This window comes from Centroberyx gerrardi, chromosome 13 (genome assembly GCF_048128805.1).
Source record: "Centroberyx gerrardi isolate f3 chromosome 13, fCenGer3.hap1.cur.20231027, whole genome shotgun sequence".
Lineage (NCBI taxonomy): Eukaryota > Metazoa > Chordata > Actinopteri > Beryciformes > Berycidae > Centroberyx > Centroberyx gerrardi.
The window spans coordinates 22,927,193-22,943,656 of NC_136009.1; the positions used below are offsets into that span (position 1 = coordinate 22,927,193).

The 16,464-nt window shown below is 42.7% G+C and overlaps 1 protein-coding gene across 1 annotated transcript; it reads left to right on the forward strand.

Moving 5' to 3' along the window:
• Nucleotides 1-246: 246 nt before the first annotated feature.
• LOC139931002 (protein APCDD1) lies at nt 247-15,292 on the forward strand. Its single transcript, XM_071924364.2, has 5 exons — nt 247-690; nt 5,753-5,936; nt 6,658-7,189; nt 11,614-11,935; nt 12,737-15,292. The coding sequence occupies exons 1-5, from the start codon at nt 654-656 to the stop codon at nt 13,198-13,200; spliced, it is 1,539 nt and encodes a 512-aa protein (XP_071780465.1). The 5' UTR covers nt 247-653; the 3' UTR covers nt 13,201-15,292.
• The last annotated feature ends 1,172 nt before the right edge of the window (nt 15,293-16,464 follow it).

Sequence of the window (16,464 nt, forward strand, 5' to 3'; positions counted from 1 at the left end):
ATTGTCTTTCACTTCTTCTATGAAAAATACTTTAAGACTCAAAAAAAGATTTGAAGACTCCATACTAGACTAAAAGACATGGGTGATTTTTTGCAGTGTGCACCTAACGGGGAGAAAACTACAACCCACACTCCACGCCCACAAAATCTCCACAGAGAACGGGGGGGTGAGGGGGGTGACTTGAGTTTCTTTACACACACACACACACACACACACACACACTCCTCCGGTACGCAGGACGCACGGAGGACGCGCGTAAAAGTACCCGGGTCGCCTGATTTCCATATTGAACGAGCCCAGTAATATAAGGTTTAATCCATGCAAAGTGGCCAGCAGAAGAGCTCGCGCTTCCCTTTGACTGAGCGCGCTGTTTGCGGGGAAAGAAGAAGTCGAAACTCCTCGGAAGAGACCAGGCGCACTTGAACTTGCGGGACTTTATCAGGTGTTTTCTCCAACAGGTACCAACGTTTCATCGTCTCCGGCGAACTGGAGGTGCGCTTCCTATGATGTTCGGATACCACCGGAGTCTTTGGTCCACGCTATGGATACATAACCTGCGGATTTGTCTCGGAATAACCACGGACGCTGCGTAAAGGAAGCCTGAACTCCCCAGTGTGACCAGTGAAGCTCAGTACAACTCACCAGTCTGCAGGATGGGGCCGTTCACTCTGCTGCTCGTTGCTTTTTTGGGTAAGCTGCTACTTTTACATTTTGAGTGTGATTTTATTATTATTCATAAACTGATATTACATGCAGGTTTCGGGGGCTTGTGGGCATTGATTTTCTCAAAAATGGGGGAAATATATTTACTCCACGTGTGCATGTGCTACAGCCAAAATACAGATTATACATGTTATATGCAAGAAAATGGTCTTGTTTAGCAAACTATAGTTCTAACCTGAAGAAGTATGTGATCAACCAAATCAGATCTTTTTTTTTTTTTTAAATGTTTATGATTTCTAGGTGATTTTTTTTTTTATCTGTTTTTTTTTTCTATTTTTCTGTAAAACATATTTTCTACTCAATATAGGAAGGAAACTGACACACTTCATCTTTGCACACCTGTTTATCACTCTGTGTGTGTGTGTGTGTGTGTGTGTGTGTGTGTGTGTGTGTGTCCAACTCCTCAACAGGATTTAGACTAATAATTTCTGCCTAAAGTTATGTCTTATGCCACAGTGATGAACATGTTTGAGGGGTAAAAGGCAATAAAAAGTTCCCCTCGGGCTGCCGGGCAGATGAAAGCACCGGCGGAGTTAAGGGCCACTTAAAACATCCATTCCTGATGAAAACCCTGTCTGAGCAGCAGAGGATTATGGGACTGCTGCAGTTGACCCAATCCATCTGCTGCCAGTGACAGCGGAAGGCAACGTTTGGCTGCAACTTCAAATGACCAGTTGAGATAAAAAGATATTTTGGAATCCACTTACCCTTAAGTGTGTTTAAGTGAAATCTAACGTTCAATTAAGTGGTGTGTTATTGCAGCCTTTCATAGTGGCAATAAAAATGCACTGTCAGCCTAGATTAGTGTGTGCTGTAAATTTACGGGGAAAGAAAACCTCAGGAGGACTTGGAAAGGAGGCTGAAATGGCAAAGTTAAAAAAAAAAAAAAAAAGCAAACACAAAAAATTGATTCACATGGAGCAGTGGGTCTGCTTGTACTTTACCTTTTTAAAAAATATGAATCTCATAAGAAAACCTCTGCTAGGCCTCAACATGATACCTATTTAAGTTTTATTATGTCTGTAAATTCACACGCACAGTCAAAAGGCAAGGGATTGATCAAATTGTTTGTTCAATTATGTGATTCTGGTTGATTTCATTGTTGTTGTTTGTCTGCAGCTTTTCTGCTTGTCTTCACATTGGATTTGTTTGGCTCCAGAGTTGAATTCTGCAGACATTAAGCTGTGTGTGATTTTCCCCTCAAGTATTCAAAAGCGAATAACATGAGCAGAAGGTTTTCTGTTTTGCTCCCGACACACACAGAGAAAGTCAGAGTTTCTGTGAATGTGGGCACCGTGGATTAATGTTAGACTCAATCGTCCTTTGTGTGGTAGCTGTACTGGCAGCGGACGTCTGGTTTTCTCTGTTCCCAAAAATGATGTGGAGTCCTTCTCCCTTGTCCGGGGTCCCAGTGCTGTTACCTCACCGGTGGGAGCGGGCCAACTGGAAATGTTCTCTGTGGTTTAGGGCTTTGGGAGTTTTGTGGGCTCTTTGATTTAGATAGAGAGCAACAGTTTGGGAAAAGCGGCGAGGGACCGGAGGGTTTGAGTCTGCTGCTCAGTTTCGGAGATTTGGTGGCTCTAATGAGGGAAGAGGGGGAAGAAAGCCCCAGCCCTCACACATACAGCCCTCATAAAGTATGCAGAGAGGGAGCTGTATGACCCCTCTTCTTAAAACATAATTGTGCAAACAGGCTTTTATCTACCTTGTTTTTTTAAACCTTTTCTCATTTTATCCGCCCCACTCTTCTCTATCCCTGTTTTTGATTCATATTTGGCGTTTGAATCGGTTCTCTTTTGGCTTTTATTTTGTGTTATTGTTTGTGAAACGATCCGTGGCTCTGTGTTGGAAAGCGCTCTATAAATCAAGTTTATTATTCATTATTATTATTATTATGTAGGAGAAGTTGGAATGATTTTTTTTCAGTAAGCCACAAATGATGATCAAATGAATCTTGGCTTGATGCGACTCATTCTGGATCAGGAGTGCTGTTGCTGCTCAGTGTGATGTCAGATATAACGGCCAATATCAGACACAGCAACGCTTCATTCCTCTGTGTCTAACAGTCAAAACGCCAAAATAAGATGCTAGATGATGTTAGACTTCACTTATCAATTAGACTCAAGTTCTTACTTGACAAAAATATAAAGGTGAAACAGTTTTCTTTGAACAATAAACATCTTTTTAAGGAGAGAGAGAAGTCCATTCCTTTTGATTTTTGTCTTTATTGACAGTGGGAAAATAAATAGGGGAGATACAGAGGAGAAGGTTCAATCCTTGGCTGGTTGGGTTGGGGGAGTTGTATTTGTTTTAGAGTTGGGGTTTCTGAACTATATATCCATCTAAAATCCTGCCTAGACTCATTCAATATCTCTAAAATCTCGAGGATCGGGTTTGTAAAAGTTGTCATTTTGTCAGCCGAGAGCCTCGGTTACCCAGCGTCCTTTAGAAAGCTCCATCATTTGATGTTTAGAGAGCGTAACGTTGTTCAAATGGCCGATATCTCACTTTGAAATGAAACCTTCAAACACTGCAGAGGAGGCAAGGGAGATAATTTACCATCTTATCATCAGTTTCTTCCTGTATCTTAAGAGACTGTTTCCATTATGTCCTGGTTCTGTTTTATAGCAGATATCAGTTGTCTTGTAATCCGGCGTGGATAATTCTTGGGAGGTTTTCTAGGTTTTGGCTGCACTACAGTCTTATCTGCCCCACCTCAAACTCCTCTCATCTGCAGTGTAAATCCTGACCGAGATGCCTTATAACTCAACACTGATGGTTAACCTTGATGTGTGTGTGTGTGTGTGTGTGTGTGTGTGGACTCTTTTTTTGAACAAAATCTTTATTATCCTTGACGATCTATTTGTTTAGCAGCCAGCAATCAAGGCATAAAAACTGTTGATTTGTTTTGTATGGTGCTATTCATTAAAAACCATTCAACAAAATCAGAATCATTAAAAGTTACATATGACATGTTATGCACTTTTTTTCTATTAATTATTTTTGTGGTGTTGTGTGTGTGTGTGTGTGTGTGTGTGTGTGTGTGTGTGTGCGTGTGTGTGTGTGTGTGTGTGTGTTTTCCTGTCATTTCTCCGCTTTGATTTCTGATTGCAGAGCAAAAAACAAAAAAAACAAAACTCCCTTGGGTGTAATAAAAACACTATTCTGTGTTTGTGTGTGCACGTGCGTACAATTATATATGTACGTCTCTGTGTGTGTGTGTGTGTGTGTGTGTGTGTGTGTGTTCGTTTAAGTCCTACCCTGAAATTCACCTGCTATTAAACCCGAGGTGGTATTTGACCAGCGGAACCTCGGTGAGGTTAGAAGTGTGTTTACATAACACATCTCAACAGGTTTCCTTTAAACTATCTCACACACACACACACCCACACCTACACACACACACACACACACACACACAGTGGTGGTTTCTGCTCTCCTCATTGTGAAAACAAGCTGTTGGCAGCCGCTCAGGGTCTTTCCCCTGGTCGGGCCTGACTGCAGGTGCAAAAAGGCCAGACACACACACACACACACACACACACACACACACACACACACACACACACACACACACACACACACACACACACACACACACACATGTTCTCACACATGCAGCAAACTGCAAAGCCTTTTCTTTGATTTTCACCACAGCTCCAGCCAGCAGAGCAGCGTTACTAATGCCACCAGCTGAGTGGGGGGATCAAGTCTCCTCACTGTCCAGTGTTTCCACTGAGCAGCGCTGTGATGTGGTCATTTACACACACAAGCCTGTAGGAGCTGTATCACTGGGCCCGAAACAGCTGGAGGGAGCTTTGTTCTTTATGGAGCTTCTCAGTTCTTTTAATCAGATGTTTTTGTTCCTCCCTCAGTGTTATTAGTCCCAAATTAAAAGCGCAGAGGCGACCGCAGCGGCATTCCACGGCGTTAAATGATATTGCCAGGCAAGTCGGGTCCGATAGAAAGAATTTAAGGCAAAGTCTTCATATTTCAAGGTAGATTTTGATGACATTGGAGTATTATATGGAATAAATCCTCGCTGGAATGTGAGCTTCGAGGCTTTGCTTTGCTGCGGGCTTTGAAAATACTTTCATTTCCGATATTTTATCCCTTTAAGCTTGGCCCATTGTTGAAGGTATTGTTGTTTCATGTGCTGCATGGATGGTACGCAGACTGGGAATACAATATGTTTGATACCGCTGAAATCCTTTTGTTAACTTAGTCCATAGTTTAACGTCAGACCTATCGCCTCACTTTGTTTACTTTTGTTTTAGTGTAGAAAACGAAGACTTCCACCGGACTTATGCATCTGAGCCTGGCCTTTTCATCACATGATCAACTAATATAACATATAGAAACTCCACACATACCAGGTGTTGCAGGTCACTGGTAAAGCCCGGTAATCCCTGGGTGATGACATGAGTTAAATTGACTAAATTAAAGCCTCTAATCACTTCAAAGAGGGCCTGGCTGGCAGAATGGATAAGCAGGGCGAAAACATCAGAGCGAACCTCAGAGCAACAAGGCAACTGCACTTTCTGTTTGATCTGAGTTTAATGAACTTTGTGATTTATTTGCTGTGAAGGAAGTTGTGCATCATTCAGCCAAACTAGATAAGTGTTCCTTTAGCGGTCCATTTCAACCACAACGGGAATAAAGTTGAGGTTGAAACGCAGCTGAATGCCATTTAGGGAGCATCATTCCTGTGTTAAGTGTCTTTTCTATTTTGTTGTCTTGTGTTTTGTGTCAACAACATTGTCAGGATTTGGATGTGCATACACTTCCTCCTACCGCAAAGAAAAACCTAGACTCTGTTTTCACTCAAATATAAAATTTTCAAGAAGAACAAATTTGGAGTCATTGTTAACCAACTTTTTCCTTAATCATACACTCTCAGGACTAATTCTCACCCTGCTTTATTATCATGAATATCGCTAAACTGAAGACTGGAATGTCTGGCTTTCCCCACAAAAGCCTTGTAGATGAAATATTACTTATTATTATTGTATTGTTTGTGTTCCCGCAGGCTGGACTGAAGGCTCGTCTCTTCACTACTCTGACGGCAGGTCCAACCGTCTCTCCCTGGAGAAAACCTTCGGCCGCTCAGCCAAAGACTCCCAGTGCCACCACATGCTGAAGCACCTTCACAACGGAGCCCGCATCACTGTGCAGATGCCTCCCAACATAGAGGGCCACTGGGTGTCCACCAGGTGAACGGCTACCACACAGAGATTAGTTATCGATTATCATCTTTCAGTGGAATGTACTGTATATCATGAAAATATGAAGATATTTTGATATTGTGACACACAATTCTGTTATCTAAACTGAACAAATACATTTTATTTAAAGGAGTTGGAAAGGAATAATATTATAAGTTTTGTTTGACATCACACATGATTTTGCATATAAGCCATATCATGATATATATATATCAATAGGAATAAAAATACTTATCACAATATTGATTTCAACCATATTTCCAAGCCCTAATAGAGAGAGAGAGATTCATCTGTTCTTTACACATTAAAGGTCCAGGTAGAACTCTTAATACATGTGATCTGATGCAACTCTCCCTGTGCTATTAAACTAGAACAAGAACTAAAAACTAGACTTGTAAAGTATGATGGGTGAGAGTGGGTATGTGATTGGGGGAATCAAGTGGGCACCTAGATGTTTAACTAGAAACTTCCAGAAGGCTCAATGGTAAATTCAGACATCCCAGAATCCATTTTCAGCACCATAATTTAGTCTATATCCCAAATTAAAATGTGTATAAAACTTCTGGTGCTCACACACTTCACATCACATTTATCTTCTACATTAACAGCATCCTTATACATGAACAGTGATGCACATGGCGTGTTTTAGAAGAAGCTGCCCTGATCTACAAACCTGTTTGTCTAAACTCGTCTCTCTGCTCCGTTGCAGCTGTGAGGTGAGACCGGGTCCGGAGTTCCTGACGCGCTCCTACCGCTTCTACCCCAACAACACCTTCCAGGCCCACCAGTTCTACTACGAGGACAACCACTGCACCACGCCCACCTACACGCTGGTGGTGCGGGGGCGTCTGCGCCTGCGCCAGGCCTCCTGGATCATCCGCGGCGGCACCGAGGCCGACTACCAGCTCCACCGCACTCAGGTGGTGTGCCACACCGCCACCGTGGCTAAGGAGCTCAGCCAGAGGCTCAACCGCAGCTGCAGAGGGGCCGTGAGGGGCAAGGGCCCCTGGGAGCCCAACGTCAGCTACGAGCTATGGAGCGAGGAGGGCGGCTGCGACTGCTCCAGGGAGCTCAACTTCGCCATGCATGAGCTGCAGCTGCTGCGGGTGGAGAAGCAGTACCTGCATCACAACCTGGACCACCTGGTGGAGGAGCTGTTTCTAGGAGACATCCACACCGAGCCGGCACAGAGGATGTACTACCGGCCGTCCAGCTACCAGGCCGCGCTGCAGAACGCCAAGGTCAGTGGCTGATGGTCTCCGAGGCAAAGTTTAGAGGGATGATGTGCATTCTTTCTAGTACAAAATGCCATTCTTTTAGAGCTAACTCTGTTTTGTAGATCAGCTAAGAACTGTATTAATATATGAGGGTTTAACTTGCTGGCTCACTGCAAACAGTCTTCTTTGCTGGTACTGCTTGAACAGTACTTGAGGAGAACTGGGTCACATAGTGTTTGCAAATAACTCTCTGCATTTGGTTTAACATCTTGGAGTATCAGATGGGTGGACTGTGCCAAATCACACAAAACCATGAATGCCAAAAACGCGCCGACTGTTTGAAAGTCAATTTATCATACTTTTCTGTGACTGACAACTTGTGATTCAATCTGAATTGCTCTGAGGCGGTAAACCCCACCCATCTGGTGCACCGAACAGGTTAAAACAAATAAAACTGCTAAGACTGCTGAGACTTATTTTCAAATACCGTTTAATCCAAATCTGATTTGGGGCCGACTTGAGTGCCGGTGACACACTCTTGCCTTTATAAACTCAGCATTCGCAGCGGTACAAACTCGAAACTATGTCCGTACTTATTTCATCTTCCAAAATCGAATATTAAGAACGAGCCCTTTCTTCCGCTGTCCTCGCGGGATGTAATTTCTGTGTTTACACCGCTGAACAGCAGTTGCCCCGCTGGGTGAAACCCTAGAGTGATGTTTTAACTGTCGCCCTTTACAAGAGATCACAATGAAATCCTGTTCGGGGTCCGCTGTCTAAATAAACATCCATTTGTACGGGGATGGCGGGGCTTGGTGTTGCTGATCACAGTGTAAACAGAGTATGGGGTGAGGAGCTCTGATCAGACAAGCTCCCCTGCGGCGCTGTAATGACCGGTGCTGCTCTCCTAAGCCCCTCTGGCCCGCAGAGGCGCAATGTGAAACCCGGCCTATCTCTGGGAGTGATCAACATGTGGTATTCCTAGAATCTGGAATCATGCGGCCTTATGAATTATTCCGGCGAGCGCATACCAGCTCTGATTTCATGCATGCCTGAGGCCCAAATCAAAGTGCTGCATGCTCTCTTATTTCTCCCCTATCTTTTCTGAATAAAAAGCGAGGATAGGATGTTGGGCGTGCAATGATATGCTTTTAGGGACACTTCCAAAGTTGTCAGTTGGTGTCTGACATAATCAGAGCATTCAGAGAAGCTTAGTAATATGCTGTAGGACTTCTAAAATAATGCAGGCCTGGATTGTGTTAAGTTTTTTTTATTTTGCCTGCCATATAAGCATTGTTGAAAATCCGGAACGCTCTCTAAATTTATGTCTTTGGTCAATGGTGGGGCCAGTTGGTCAACAACTTGCACATAAATGAGATTTCCAATTATATATATATAGTTTGGTGAAATAGCAGTAGAAAATACCTCACTCCTTCCTACACAAAATGCAATCAAGCCGGCCATCTCTTGAGGTTGTAATGGTTTCTTTTTGGGGATTTTTATTGCCTTGGTGACTATCCGATCCATTAATCTTAAGCGGTGTACCCAGGCTGGGCCCGGGCCAGAACATTTCCTGGTGCCAGCATGTTCATTTGTGGTTATTGGGTGGATCTCAGCAGTGATGCAAGAGCAAGGCTGCAGACGTTGTTTTTTAAGTCTGTTTCTTCTGTTTTCTCCATTTTCTGCGGCTGGTTCACGACTGCATCACTGAGGCAGAACCACTTGATATTGATCGCTGTTATGAAGGGATCTGTGTTTATACATATATATCGCTGCAGTTGTTGAAAAAGTTTGCTCCAATTGCAGTGATTATCATGTTTTTACTTGTATCCTTATTTTACTTGTTACATTATGGTTCACCTCAGTAGCAGAACATGACACTAACACTTTCCACTCATGGTGCTTTGGATAAAAACGGCAAATCTTATGTTATACACCAAATTAGTCAGGTCACGCCATGTTCCTGTTACAGTATGTTTATGTTATGCGTTTACATTACTATATGTTTACATTACTATACATTACTATATGTTTACGTTATGTTTATGTTATGTTTGTTATGTTATGTTTGCTCAGTTTGGGTTATGTTATGTTTATGTCATGTTACATTTAAGTTATGTTGTGCTGGGTTAGGGTTATGTTGCACTATGTTGTGTTATGCTGGGTTAGAGTTACATTATGTTATGTTGCGCTGGGTTAAAGTTTCATTATGTTGTGCTGGGTTAGGTTTATGTTATATAATGTTGTGCTGGGTTAGGGTTATGTTATGTTACGTTATATTGGTTAAGGTTACGTTATGTTTACATCGTCCTTTGTAACTTGAGCAAGTTTTGTGACCCTATAGACCCATGAAATCTGTTCAAAACTGAATTTCAACAATGTGTGGTTGTCAGTCTAAAGATAGGCTAAGGCTATTTTTCTGAATTCCTGAAAAGTTGGCTTTTGAAGATTTACTGTTATCATCTGACAGCAGAGATGCTTGGCTAGTGGTAAGCTTACCACCAAACCCACAACCTAACATATCAACTTTTATGCTTGTTGTATTCGCTATGCAAGACAAGCAGTGGTCCCATGAAGGAGTTGGGAGATGGGTATCTATAGAGGGGAGGCTTGGAGATGTTCAGAGTGAGCTCTGTTTTTTTAGAGCAGTCAGCACGTCTGTGTTTTATGGGCTCAGAGTTCCTGCAGAGCTAGAACATCTTTTCCACACATGCAGCAGGAACCCCCACCTCCTGCTCTTTTTTTCTCTCTGCATATATATTCCTCGTATATACTGTATATTGTCATGCACACACGTAAGCACTGGCACGCACATACATACACACCTAAAAACATGCACTATCCTCTTCCTATACACACAGGACAGGATTCACAAGAGGCCTCTCCTCCAGCGGTCCCGTTAACCTCTCACACCGAGGCGGTTATGGAAGTGTACTGGGATTATTTCATCTGTAGTGATACTCCTGGTTTTCTTCTTCTAGCATTGGCCCTTCTTTAACTGCCCCTAAATCTCATACAACCATAATGTTGTCTGGGAAAAGAGCGATGGGAGGGGGGGTTGGGGGATCTTAAATTTTGACCACCCTCAAATAACAAATACTTCACCTCCTCCCTGGAGTTTTGTCTTTGGAATAGATTTGTGGAGCGGGGTATGAACGCTTCCAGCTCCGAATCCGTCAGGCCCGAGTCTGACTCTCCGGTCAAAGACCCACAGCTGTCTTGTCTGCAGATACGATGATCGCATGTCGCTCTGGGGCTCCACTAAACCAGACATGACATGCAGTGATTATGATTAACGGCCATTTATGCCTTGACAAACCCTTTTTTTCCACCAATATGACAGTGAATAAACTGAATCCCAGTGCCGCTGAGCTGTTTGTAAGGAGCATGATCGCCCAGCTTGTTGTTCGCTGTGTGACTTTCTGTTGTTTTTTTTCTATCAGACATCTGTCTTTTACAGTAAATGATGTGATCACCCTGAGAAAATGCTTGAACCTTGTCTGGGCTCCACCACTCAAGAGGTTCAGACTGAAGGAAATAGTTTTTCCCCCTTCACCTCTGAACACACGCCAACAGAGTCCTTTATGTGGATTTTCATGATACAATATACTGATGACAGATTAAAAAAACACTTGACACTGACAGGTTTCATAGATCACGCTGGATTCCCACTCAGTGATGTTCAGTGGCAACTTGAACTTTGATTTTGCAAACACCTTACATCCTCGACAGCATATGGATTATATCATTCCAAAATGCTATACATATATATATATGTACATTGCTACATTTTGTCTTCTTGGAGGTGCAATGTTTTTATAAACCCCTCAGGGTTTTTCTTATCTCGTCTGCACAAATGTTTTTTTTTACTCCTTTACTCCTCTTTGTGTCTTTTATCACTGTGATTTATCCTTTTACATCTGTGTTTTATCACTGTGCAAATAATTAAACCAAAGTAAAGATCTGCTGTAATTTCAACAGGATTCAATAGTGAGTTTTACTCTCCCGCCTGCAATCGTTTCATGCAGTAGGTGTGTAGCAGCTGATGATGTATTAAATATCAGATAATATAATAATTTGTCAAAAGTTTATTAAATGTTCCTCTAAATTAGTTAAAAATGTAATTAAACCTGAGACTGTAATATTTTTTCCAGATAATGTAATTTATTATTACATTAACCTTCAATTATTACATTATAAAGGGAGTGGCGCCTTTTTTTATTTTTTTTATTATTCCAATATCAGTCTGAATATGTTATTTAATTATCTGGAAACTTACTAACATTAACAGTTTTTATTACATCTTTGACTCATATAGAGAGCCATTTTATTACATTTTGACAAGTTATTACATTATGAGTTACTAGGTAACTGATACTTTTCAAATGGTGGATATCTCAGTTCAGCAGGAAACTCTTCATACGTTTTCCTCCCCTTGTCTTTTCCAGAACCACGACCACGGCTGCATCGCCTGCCGCATCATCTACCGCTCCGATGAGTTCCACCCGCCCATCCTGCCGCCGCGGGCCGACCTGACCGTCGGTCTGTACGGCCAGTGGGTCAGCCAGCGCTGCGAGGTCCGCCCCGAGGTGCTCTTCCTCACCCGCCACTTCATCTTCCACGACAAGAACTACACCTGGGAGGGCCACTACTACCACTACTCCGACCCCATCTGCAAACACCCCACATTCACCATCTACGCCCGCGGCCGCTACAGCCGGGCGCTTCACTCCACCCGCGTCATGGGCGGGACGGAGTTTGTCTTCAAAGGTAACTCAGGTTTCCTCAAAGTGATGTACTAATTATATTCTCAAAATTGATTAAAGACAGTTTTGCTTTCCCCTCTCCCCTCTTCTGCATTCTTCTGCCTTCTTTACTTAAAGTTGCACAAATTTGCACGTTGGCAGCAAGGGAAACTTCAATTTCCAGAAATCCTGTAACATGGTGTCAGTAAACTGCACACAGCACACAGCTCACTATTTACCAACCTGGTTAGACTTTGATGCTTTATACCAAAGGAAACCAAAGGGGCTAAAGAGGCAAAAGATCTAACATTGATGGTGAGTCCAGCTTTCTCTGGACTGAAGTGCTTGCTCACTGCTGTTTAGGAGACAGTTTGGATTTCACCCTTAAGTTTTTTGTTTTGTCACTTCCTGTGGGTGAGGAAGTGTGCATATACCTGACACCAGGATTTAATTTGGGCAAATAGGACAAATCTACAGGGTCTCAATTAGTGAGGATGGGACACTCTTCTCTATTGCAGCCTCACTGTGTTATTAAGGCTGATAGACGGCTGTATTTTTACAAAAAGAAATCTTGTCTAGTGCCACTTTAAAAAAAGTTTCTATATTTCCTCCCTGGCTTTAATTCTTTGCCTTGTACCTCTGTATTGTGCATGATCATTCACAAGAAAACTTCTAACATCTACCACCTAGGTTCTGAGACTCCTCTTGCATTAAGGTTTATTCTACTGCTGCACCCACTGTAATTCGCCCCGGATAAGAACATCAGCTTAATGCCTAAGATGTAAATGTAGCTAACGCAGATCTTCCCCTGCCCTCCCTCCTCTAGTGAACCACATGAGAGTGAAGCCCATGGACTTGGCCACCACCTCCCTCCTCAACGTCTTCAACGGCAACGAGTGTGGGGCGGAGGGGTCCTGGCAGGTCGGCGTGGAGCAGGATGTCACCCTGACCAACGGCTGCGTGGCGCTGGGCATCCGGCTCCCCCACACGGAGTACGAGCTCTTCCGCATGGAGCAGGACGCCCACGGCCGCTACCTGCTCTACAACGGCCAGCGTCCCAGCGACGGCTCCAGCCCCGACCGGCCGGAGAAGCGGGCCACCTCCTACCAGATGCCGCTGGTCCAGTGCTCGGCGAGCAGCCAGCGGTCCGAACACGGCCAGGGGGACGACCTCGACAGGCCTCTGCGGCTCAGCAACGACTGCACAGGATGGCACAGAGGCAGCCGGAAACACGTCAGGGTGGCTCTCGCCGTGTTGGTCGCGCCTCTGCTTCTCTGCTGGCAAAGCTAAGAAGCAGTCTTGGCTTTTTGTACATAGAGACACAACGGGATGAGAGTGTGGATTACAAGAGGACTCTGACCCGACAAGGAGACCGCTTGTCAACACGGCACACTCGAACCTTTATTTTTTCACTCTTTCTGACGCCTGGGAAGACGGAGGTCAGTCAGTACGGTGGACAGCAAGTGGAAACTAAACTAGTCCGTCCCCCTGATCCTCTGAACTCTTTCCCAGCTACCAAAGACTTGACACTGCTGCACCCCAGTAACTGCACTTTAGAGTGGATCCAAAGTCTGACATGTCTGTGTTTCCACAAATATACAAAGTCTAAGATGTCTATATATCCACACAGATCTGAGAATATCTTTTATACAGTGTATTCACCTACAAATATCAAGTCATTTCTTGGTACTGTAAGAAGATGAGATGCGATATGTGGAAACATTATTTTCTACAAGGAATTATGACAATAAGGTCCCTCTCTCATAAGGAGATATGCTTGAGGGTGAAAGAGTAAAACACGATCTGTGGTGAAAGGGATTCACAGTATGTAGTTATTTCAAAGATATTTCTTTAATATAGCTTTACTGTATGCCTCAGCTCAGTGTAACTGTCAGTACTTCTGTTAACTTCTGTCATCTATTCCACAAAAATATACCATGTCTGGATACAATAGAAGTCATTTAACAGCAGGTGATTATCTGCTGTGCATAGAAATCATTAATACGTTTTCAGTCGTTTTTTTTTCCACTGCACAAATACTGTGCTGCATCTATACTGGGCCTACAATTCACCTTATTTTCATGGTGGCCATTTTAAACATTGCATCACACTGATGGTGGGAAATGGCATACATACATATAAGACTAGCGTTACTTCAATACGCAAGTGAAGACTTCAGATAGACCTAACAGTTATCAAATTAGCTTTTAACCAAATTTTCAAAAATGAGCAACCTCGGGGAACGACTGCTTGAATTTAGCAGGGAAGTGAGTTAGCTGCTAGCTAGCAACCTAGGCTCATACTTGCCAATCTTGAGAGTCCAGAAATGGGTGGGAGGGGTATTAAAAATATAAATCAATAAAAAAAATTACATATCATTTCACTAATAACATTTCGCAATTTAATTTGAACATAAAGTTCTGTACATAGGCAGTACACATTTGGCTCCATCCACCAAAACCACATTTTTGGTGTAACGTATTTTGTTGACCACTCGGAAACAGCAGTTCTAGTATAGGGCCTACATTTTTTGTTACTATTTTTAACAAATACAGTAAATTAGCAGATTTTAAAATTTGATAAAAATGTGTGAAAATCGGGATTTGACATAACACGGTAGAAGGGCATGACAATCAGGAGTCTTAAATTGGGAGGCTTAATTGGCAGATAAGCCTACGCTAGATTCTGGTAGCTAGCTACAGTAGGCCAAAATCTGCAGTAGCTAGCACTGGGCCAAATATAATGTGAACCTATATCCCTCTGGATTCTTGAGATCCATTTGTTTCCAATACATTTTTCAGTGGGGAATCTGTGAAATGATGTTTGTCCAATTCCCGATGTTTGTATGATGTGAACCTTGGTACACAACAGTAGGACAGAGTTGAGCTCTACTTCCTCTTTCAGGTTTCCCGCCCAGAGTGTGGTGTAAGTTCAAAATGCCCCCCATGGGAATAAGGTTCATTGGTATGGTACAACATCAGCACCCTTCAATTTTCCATTGGAATATTGAGTAGTTTTGTACATTGCTTGTCACCAATCTAATGATGTTGATCCTTTTGACGGTGGACCAGTACCTGTTTGGAGGCTTTACCAACATGCTTCTAGCATAATTTAAACTGTTCCAAACTGTGCACAAAGCAAAATGGACAGACATACCATACTGGGCCTGTAAGTATACTTCTGCAATGGAAAAACCATCTAAGTGACTATATGGAATTCCTTCCAACCAATATATCTTCATTGACAGTATGGAGCAGAATCCTGTTCAGTGTACCCAGACTTAAGATCCTGTATTAGGCTCCCAGAAATGTCTTCGTAACTGGATACATGTATAAAGATTAAAGGTTTGATACTGTTCATTGTTACATTATTGTCATTCTTGTGGGGTGAACATGTTCAATCTGGCAACAAGCATACTGTAGATATTGTACATACATCCAATACTTTAAATGAAATGGAGAACATATTTTCTTTTAATGCCTTTTATGAGATTTTATACTCCTCATGGGAGCATTCGAAACCCCTTGCTTTTTATAGTAGCGGACTGAGGGTTTAGACGTAGGGGGAGTTTATACATACACACATCACCTGGCTGCTGCCAAGTACAACCTGCCTTGTGCTGCTGGACGCTGAGCAGCTTCACTGGAGCAGTTGTGGGCAAAATCCACTGTTATATCATCAGTCTGTGATGTTCAATGCGTTCCAGTTATTTTGTGATGAAGTGTTGTCATTTACTTTTTTTGTGTTCCAACATTCCATCAACCTGCCTCATCTACTTCTTCAGTTAGGGATTTCCTACATTTCCCAGAATGCCTTTTCGACAACCCCCCAAGAGAACAGGCCTGACCTTCTTCCATTCAGCTGTGGGTTATAGGTCGGTGCAAAATGGTGAGTTTAGAAAGAAGCCCTTGCTTTAACAGTGTCTTAAGTGTTTTAGGGTGTATTTTTCCTTTTGCCTTGCTCCAGACCTCCTCAATGGTAGTTTGTGATGAGTTCATTCACTGCTCATGTTTTTGCAGAACCTCAAAGGATTTCTACCAATGACTTTCTGGTCATAAACCTGGTCCTCTAATCATTAGGCTTCTGCTGCCCCGTATTTACAATTACATAATCCTTGTCTCATATCACAGTCATATCACCACTTTAGACACCACCATATTTTGCACAAGGGCAATTATGAAGAATGTTTGGGGCTAAATGGCCATTGCAGATTTTGTCTTGCCATAAATCCAGAATATACCAAATTTCCTTGACACTGACAATCACTAATTTATACACTAAGTTTACAACATAAAGGGACAGTTTCCTAGATACTGAATGATACCCCCAGTCTCTACTGTCTCAGGCCTAAAAATCCCTTCTCCCCTTAATTATTTAAGTCAATTTAATGGGTGGAATCTATCAGAGATCCTAACTTTCACCTGGATTAATCTGGTCAGTCTATTTCATGACAAGGAAAGTGTTAGAGGTAATTTCTTGATTTTAATAAACTATCGCTCTTTTACACTGCAATTTAAACAGAATAAACTAGTCATTACAGGCTCATAAGACGGC

Bases quoted from the DNA above. Each gene is read 5' to 3' on its own strand.
- LOC139931002 (XM_071924364.2), top strand. From the start codon at position 654: ATGGGGCCGTTCACTCTGCTGCTCGTTGCTTTTTTGG. The intron at 5,937-6,657 runs GTGAACGGCTAC...GCTCCGTTGCAG, and splicing joins GGCCACTGGGTGTCCACCAG to CTGTGAGGTGAGACCGGGTC. The intron at 7,190-11,613 runs GTCAGTGGCTGA...TGTCTTTTCCAG, and splicing joins CCGCGCTGCAGAACGCCAAG to AACCACGACCACGGCTGCAT.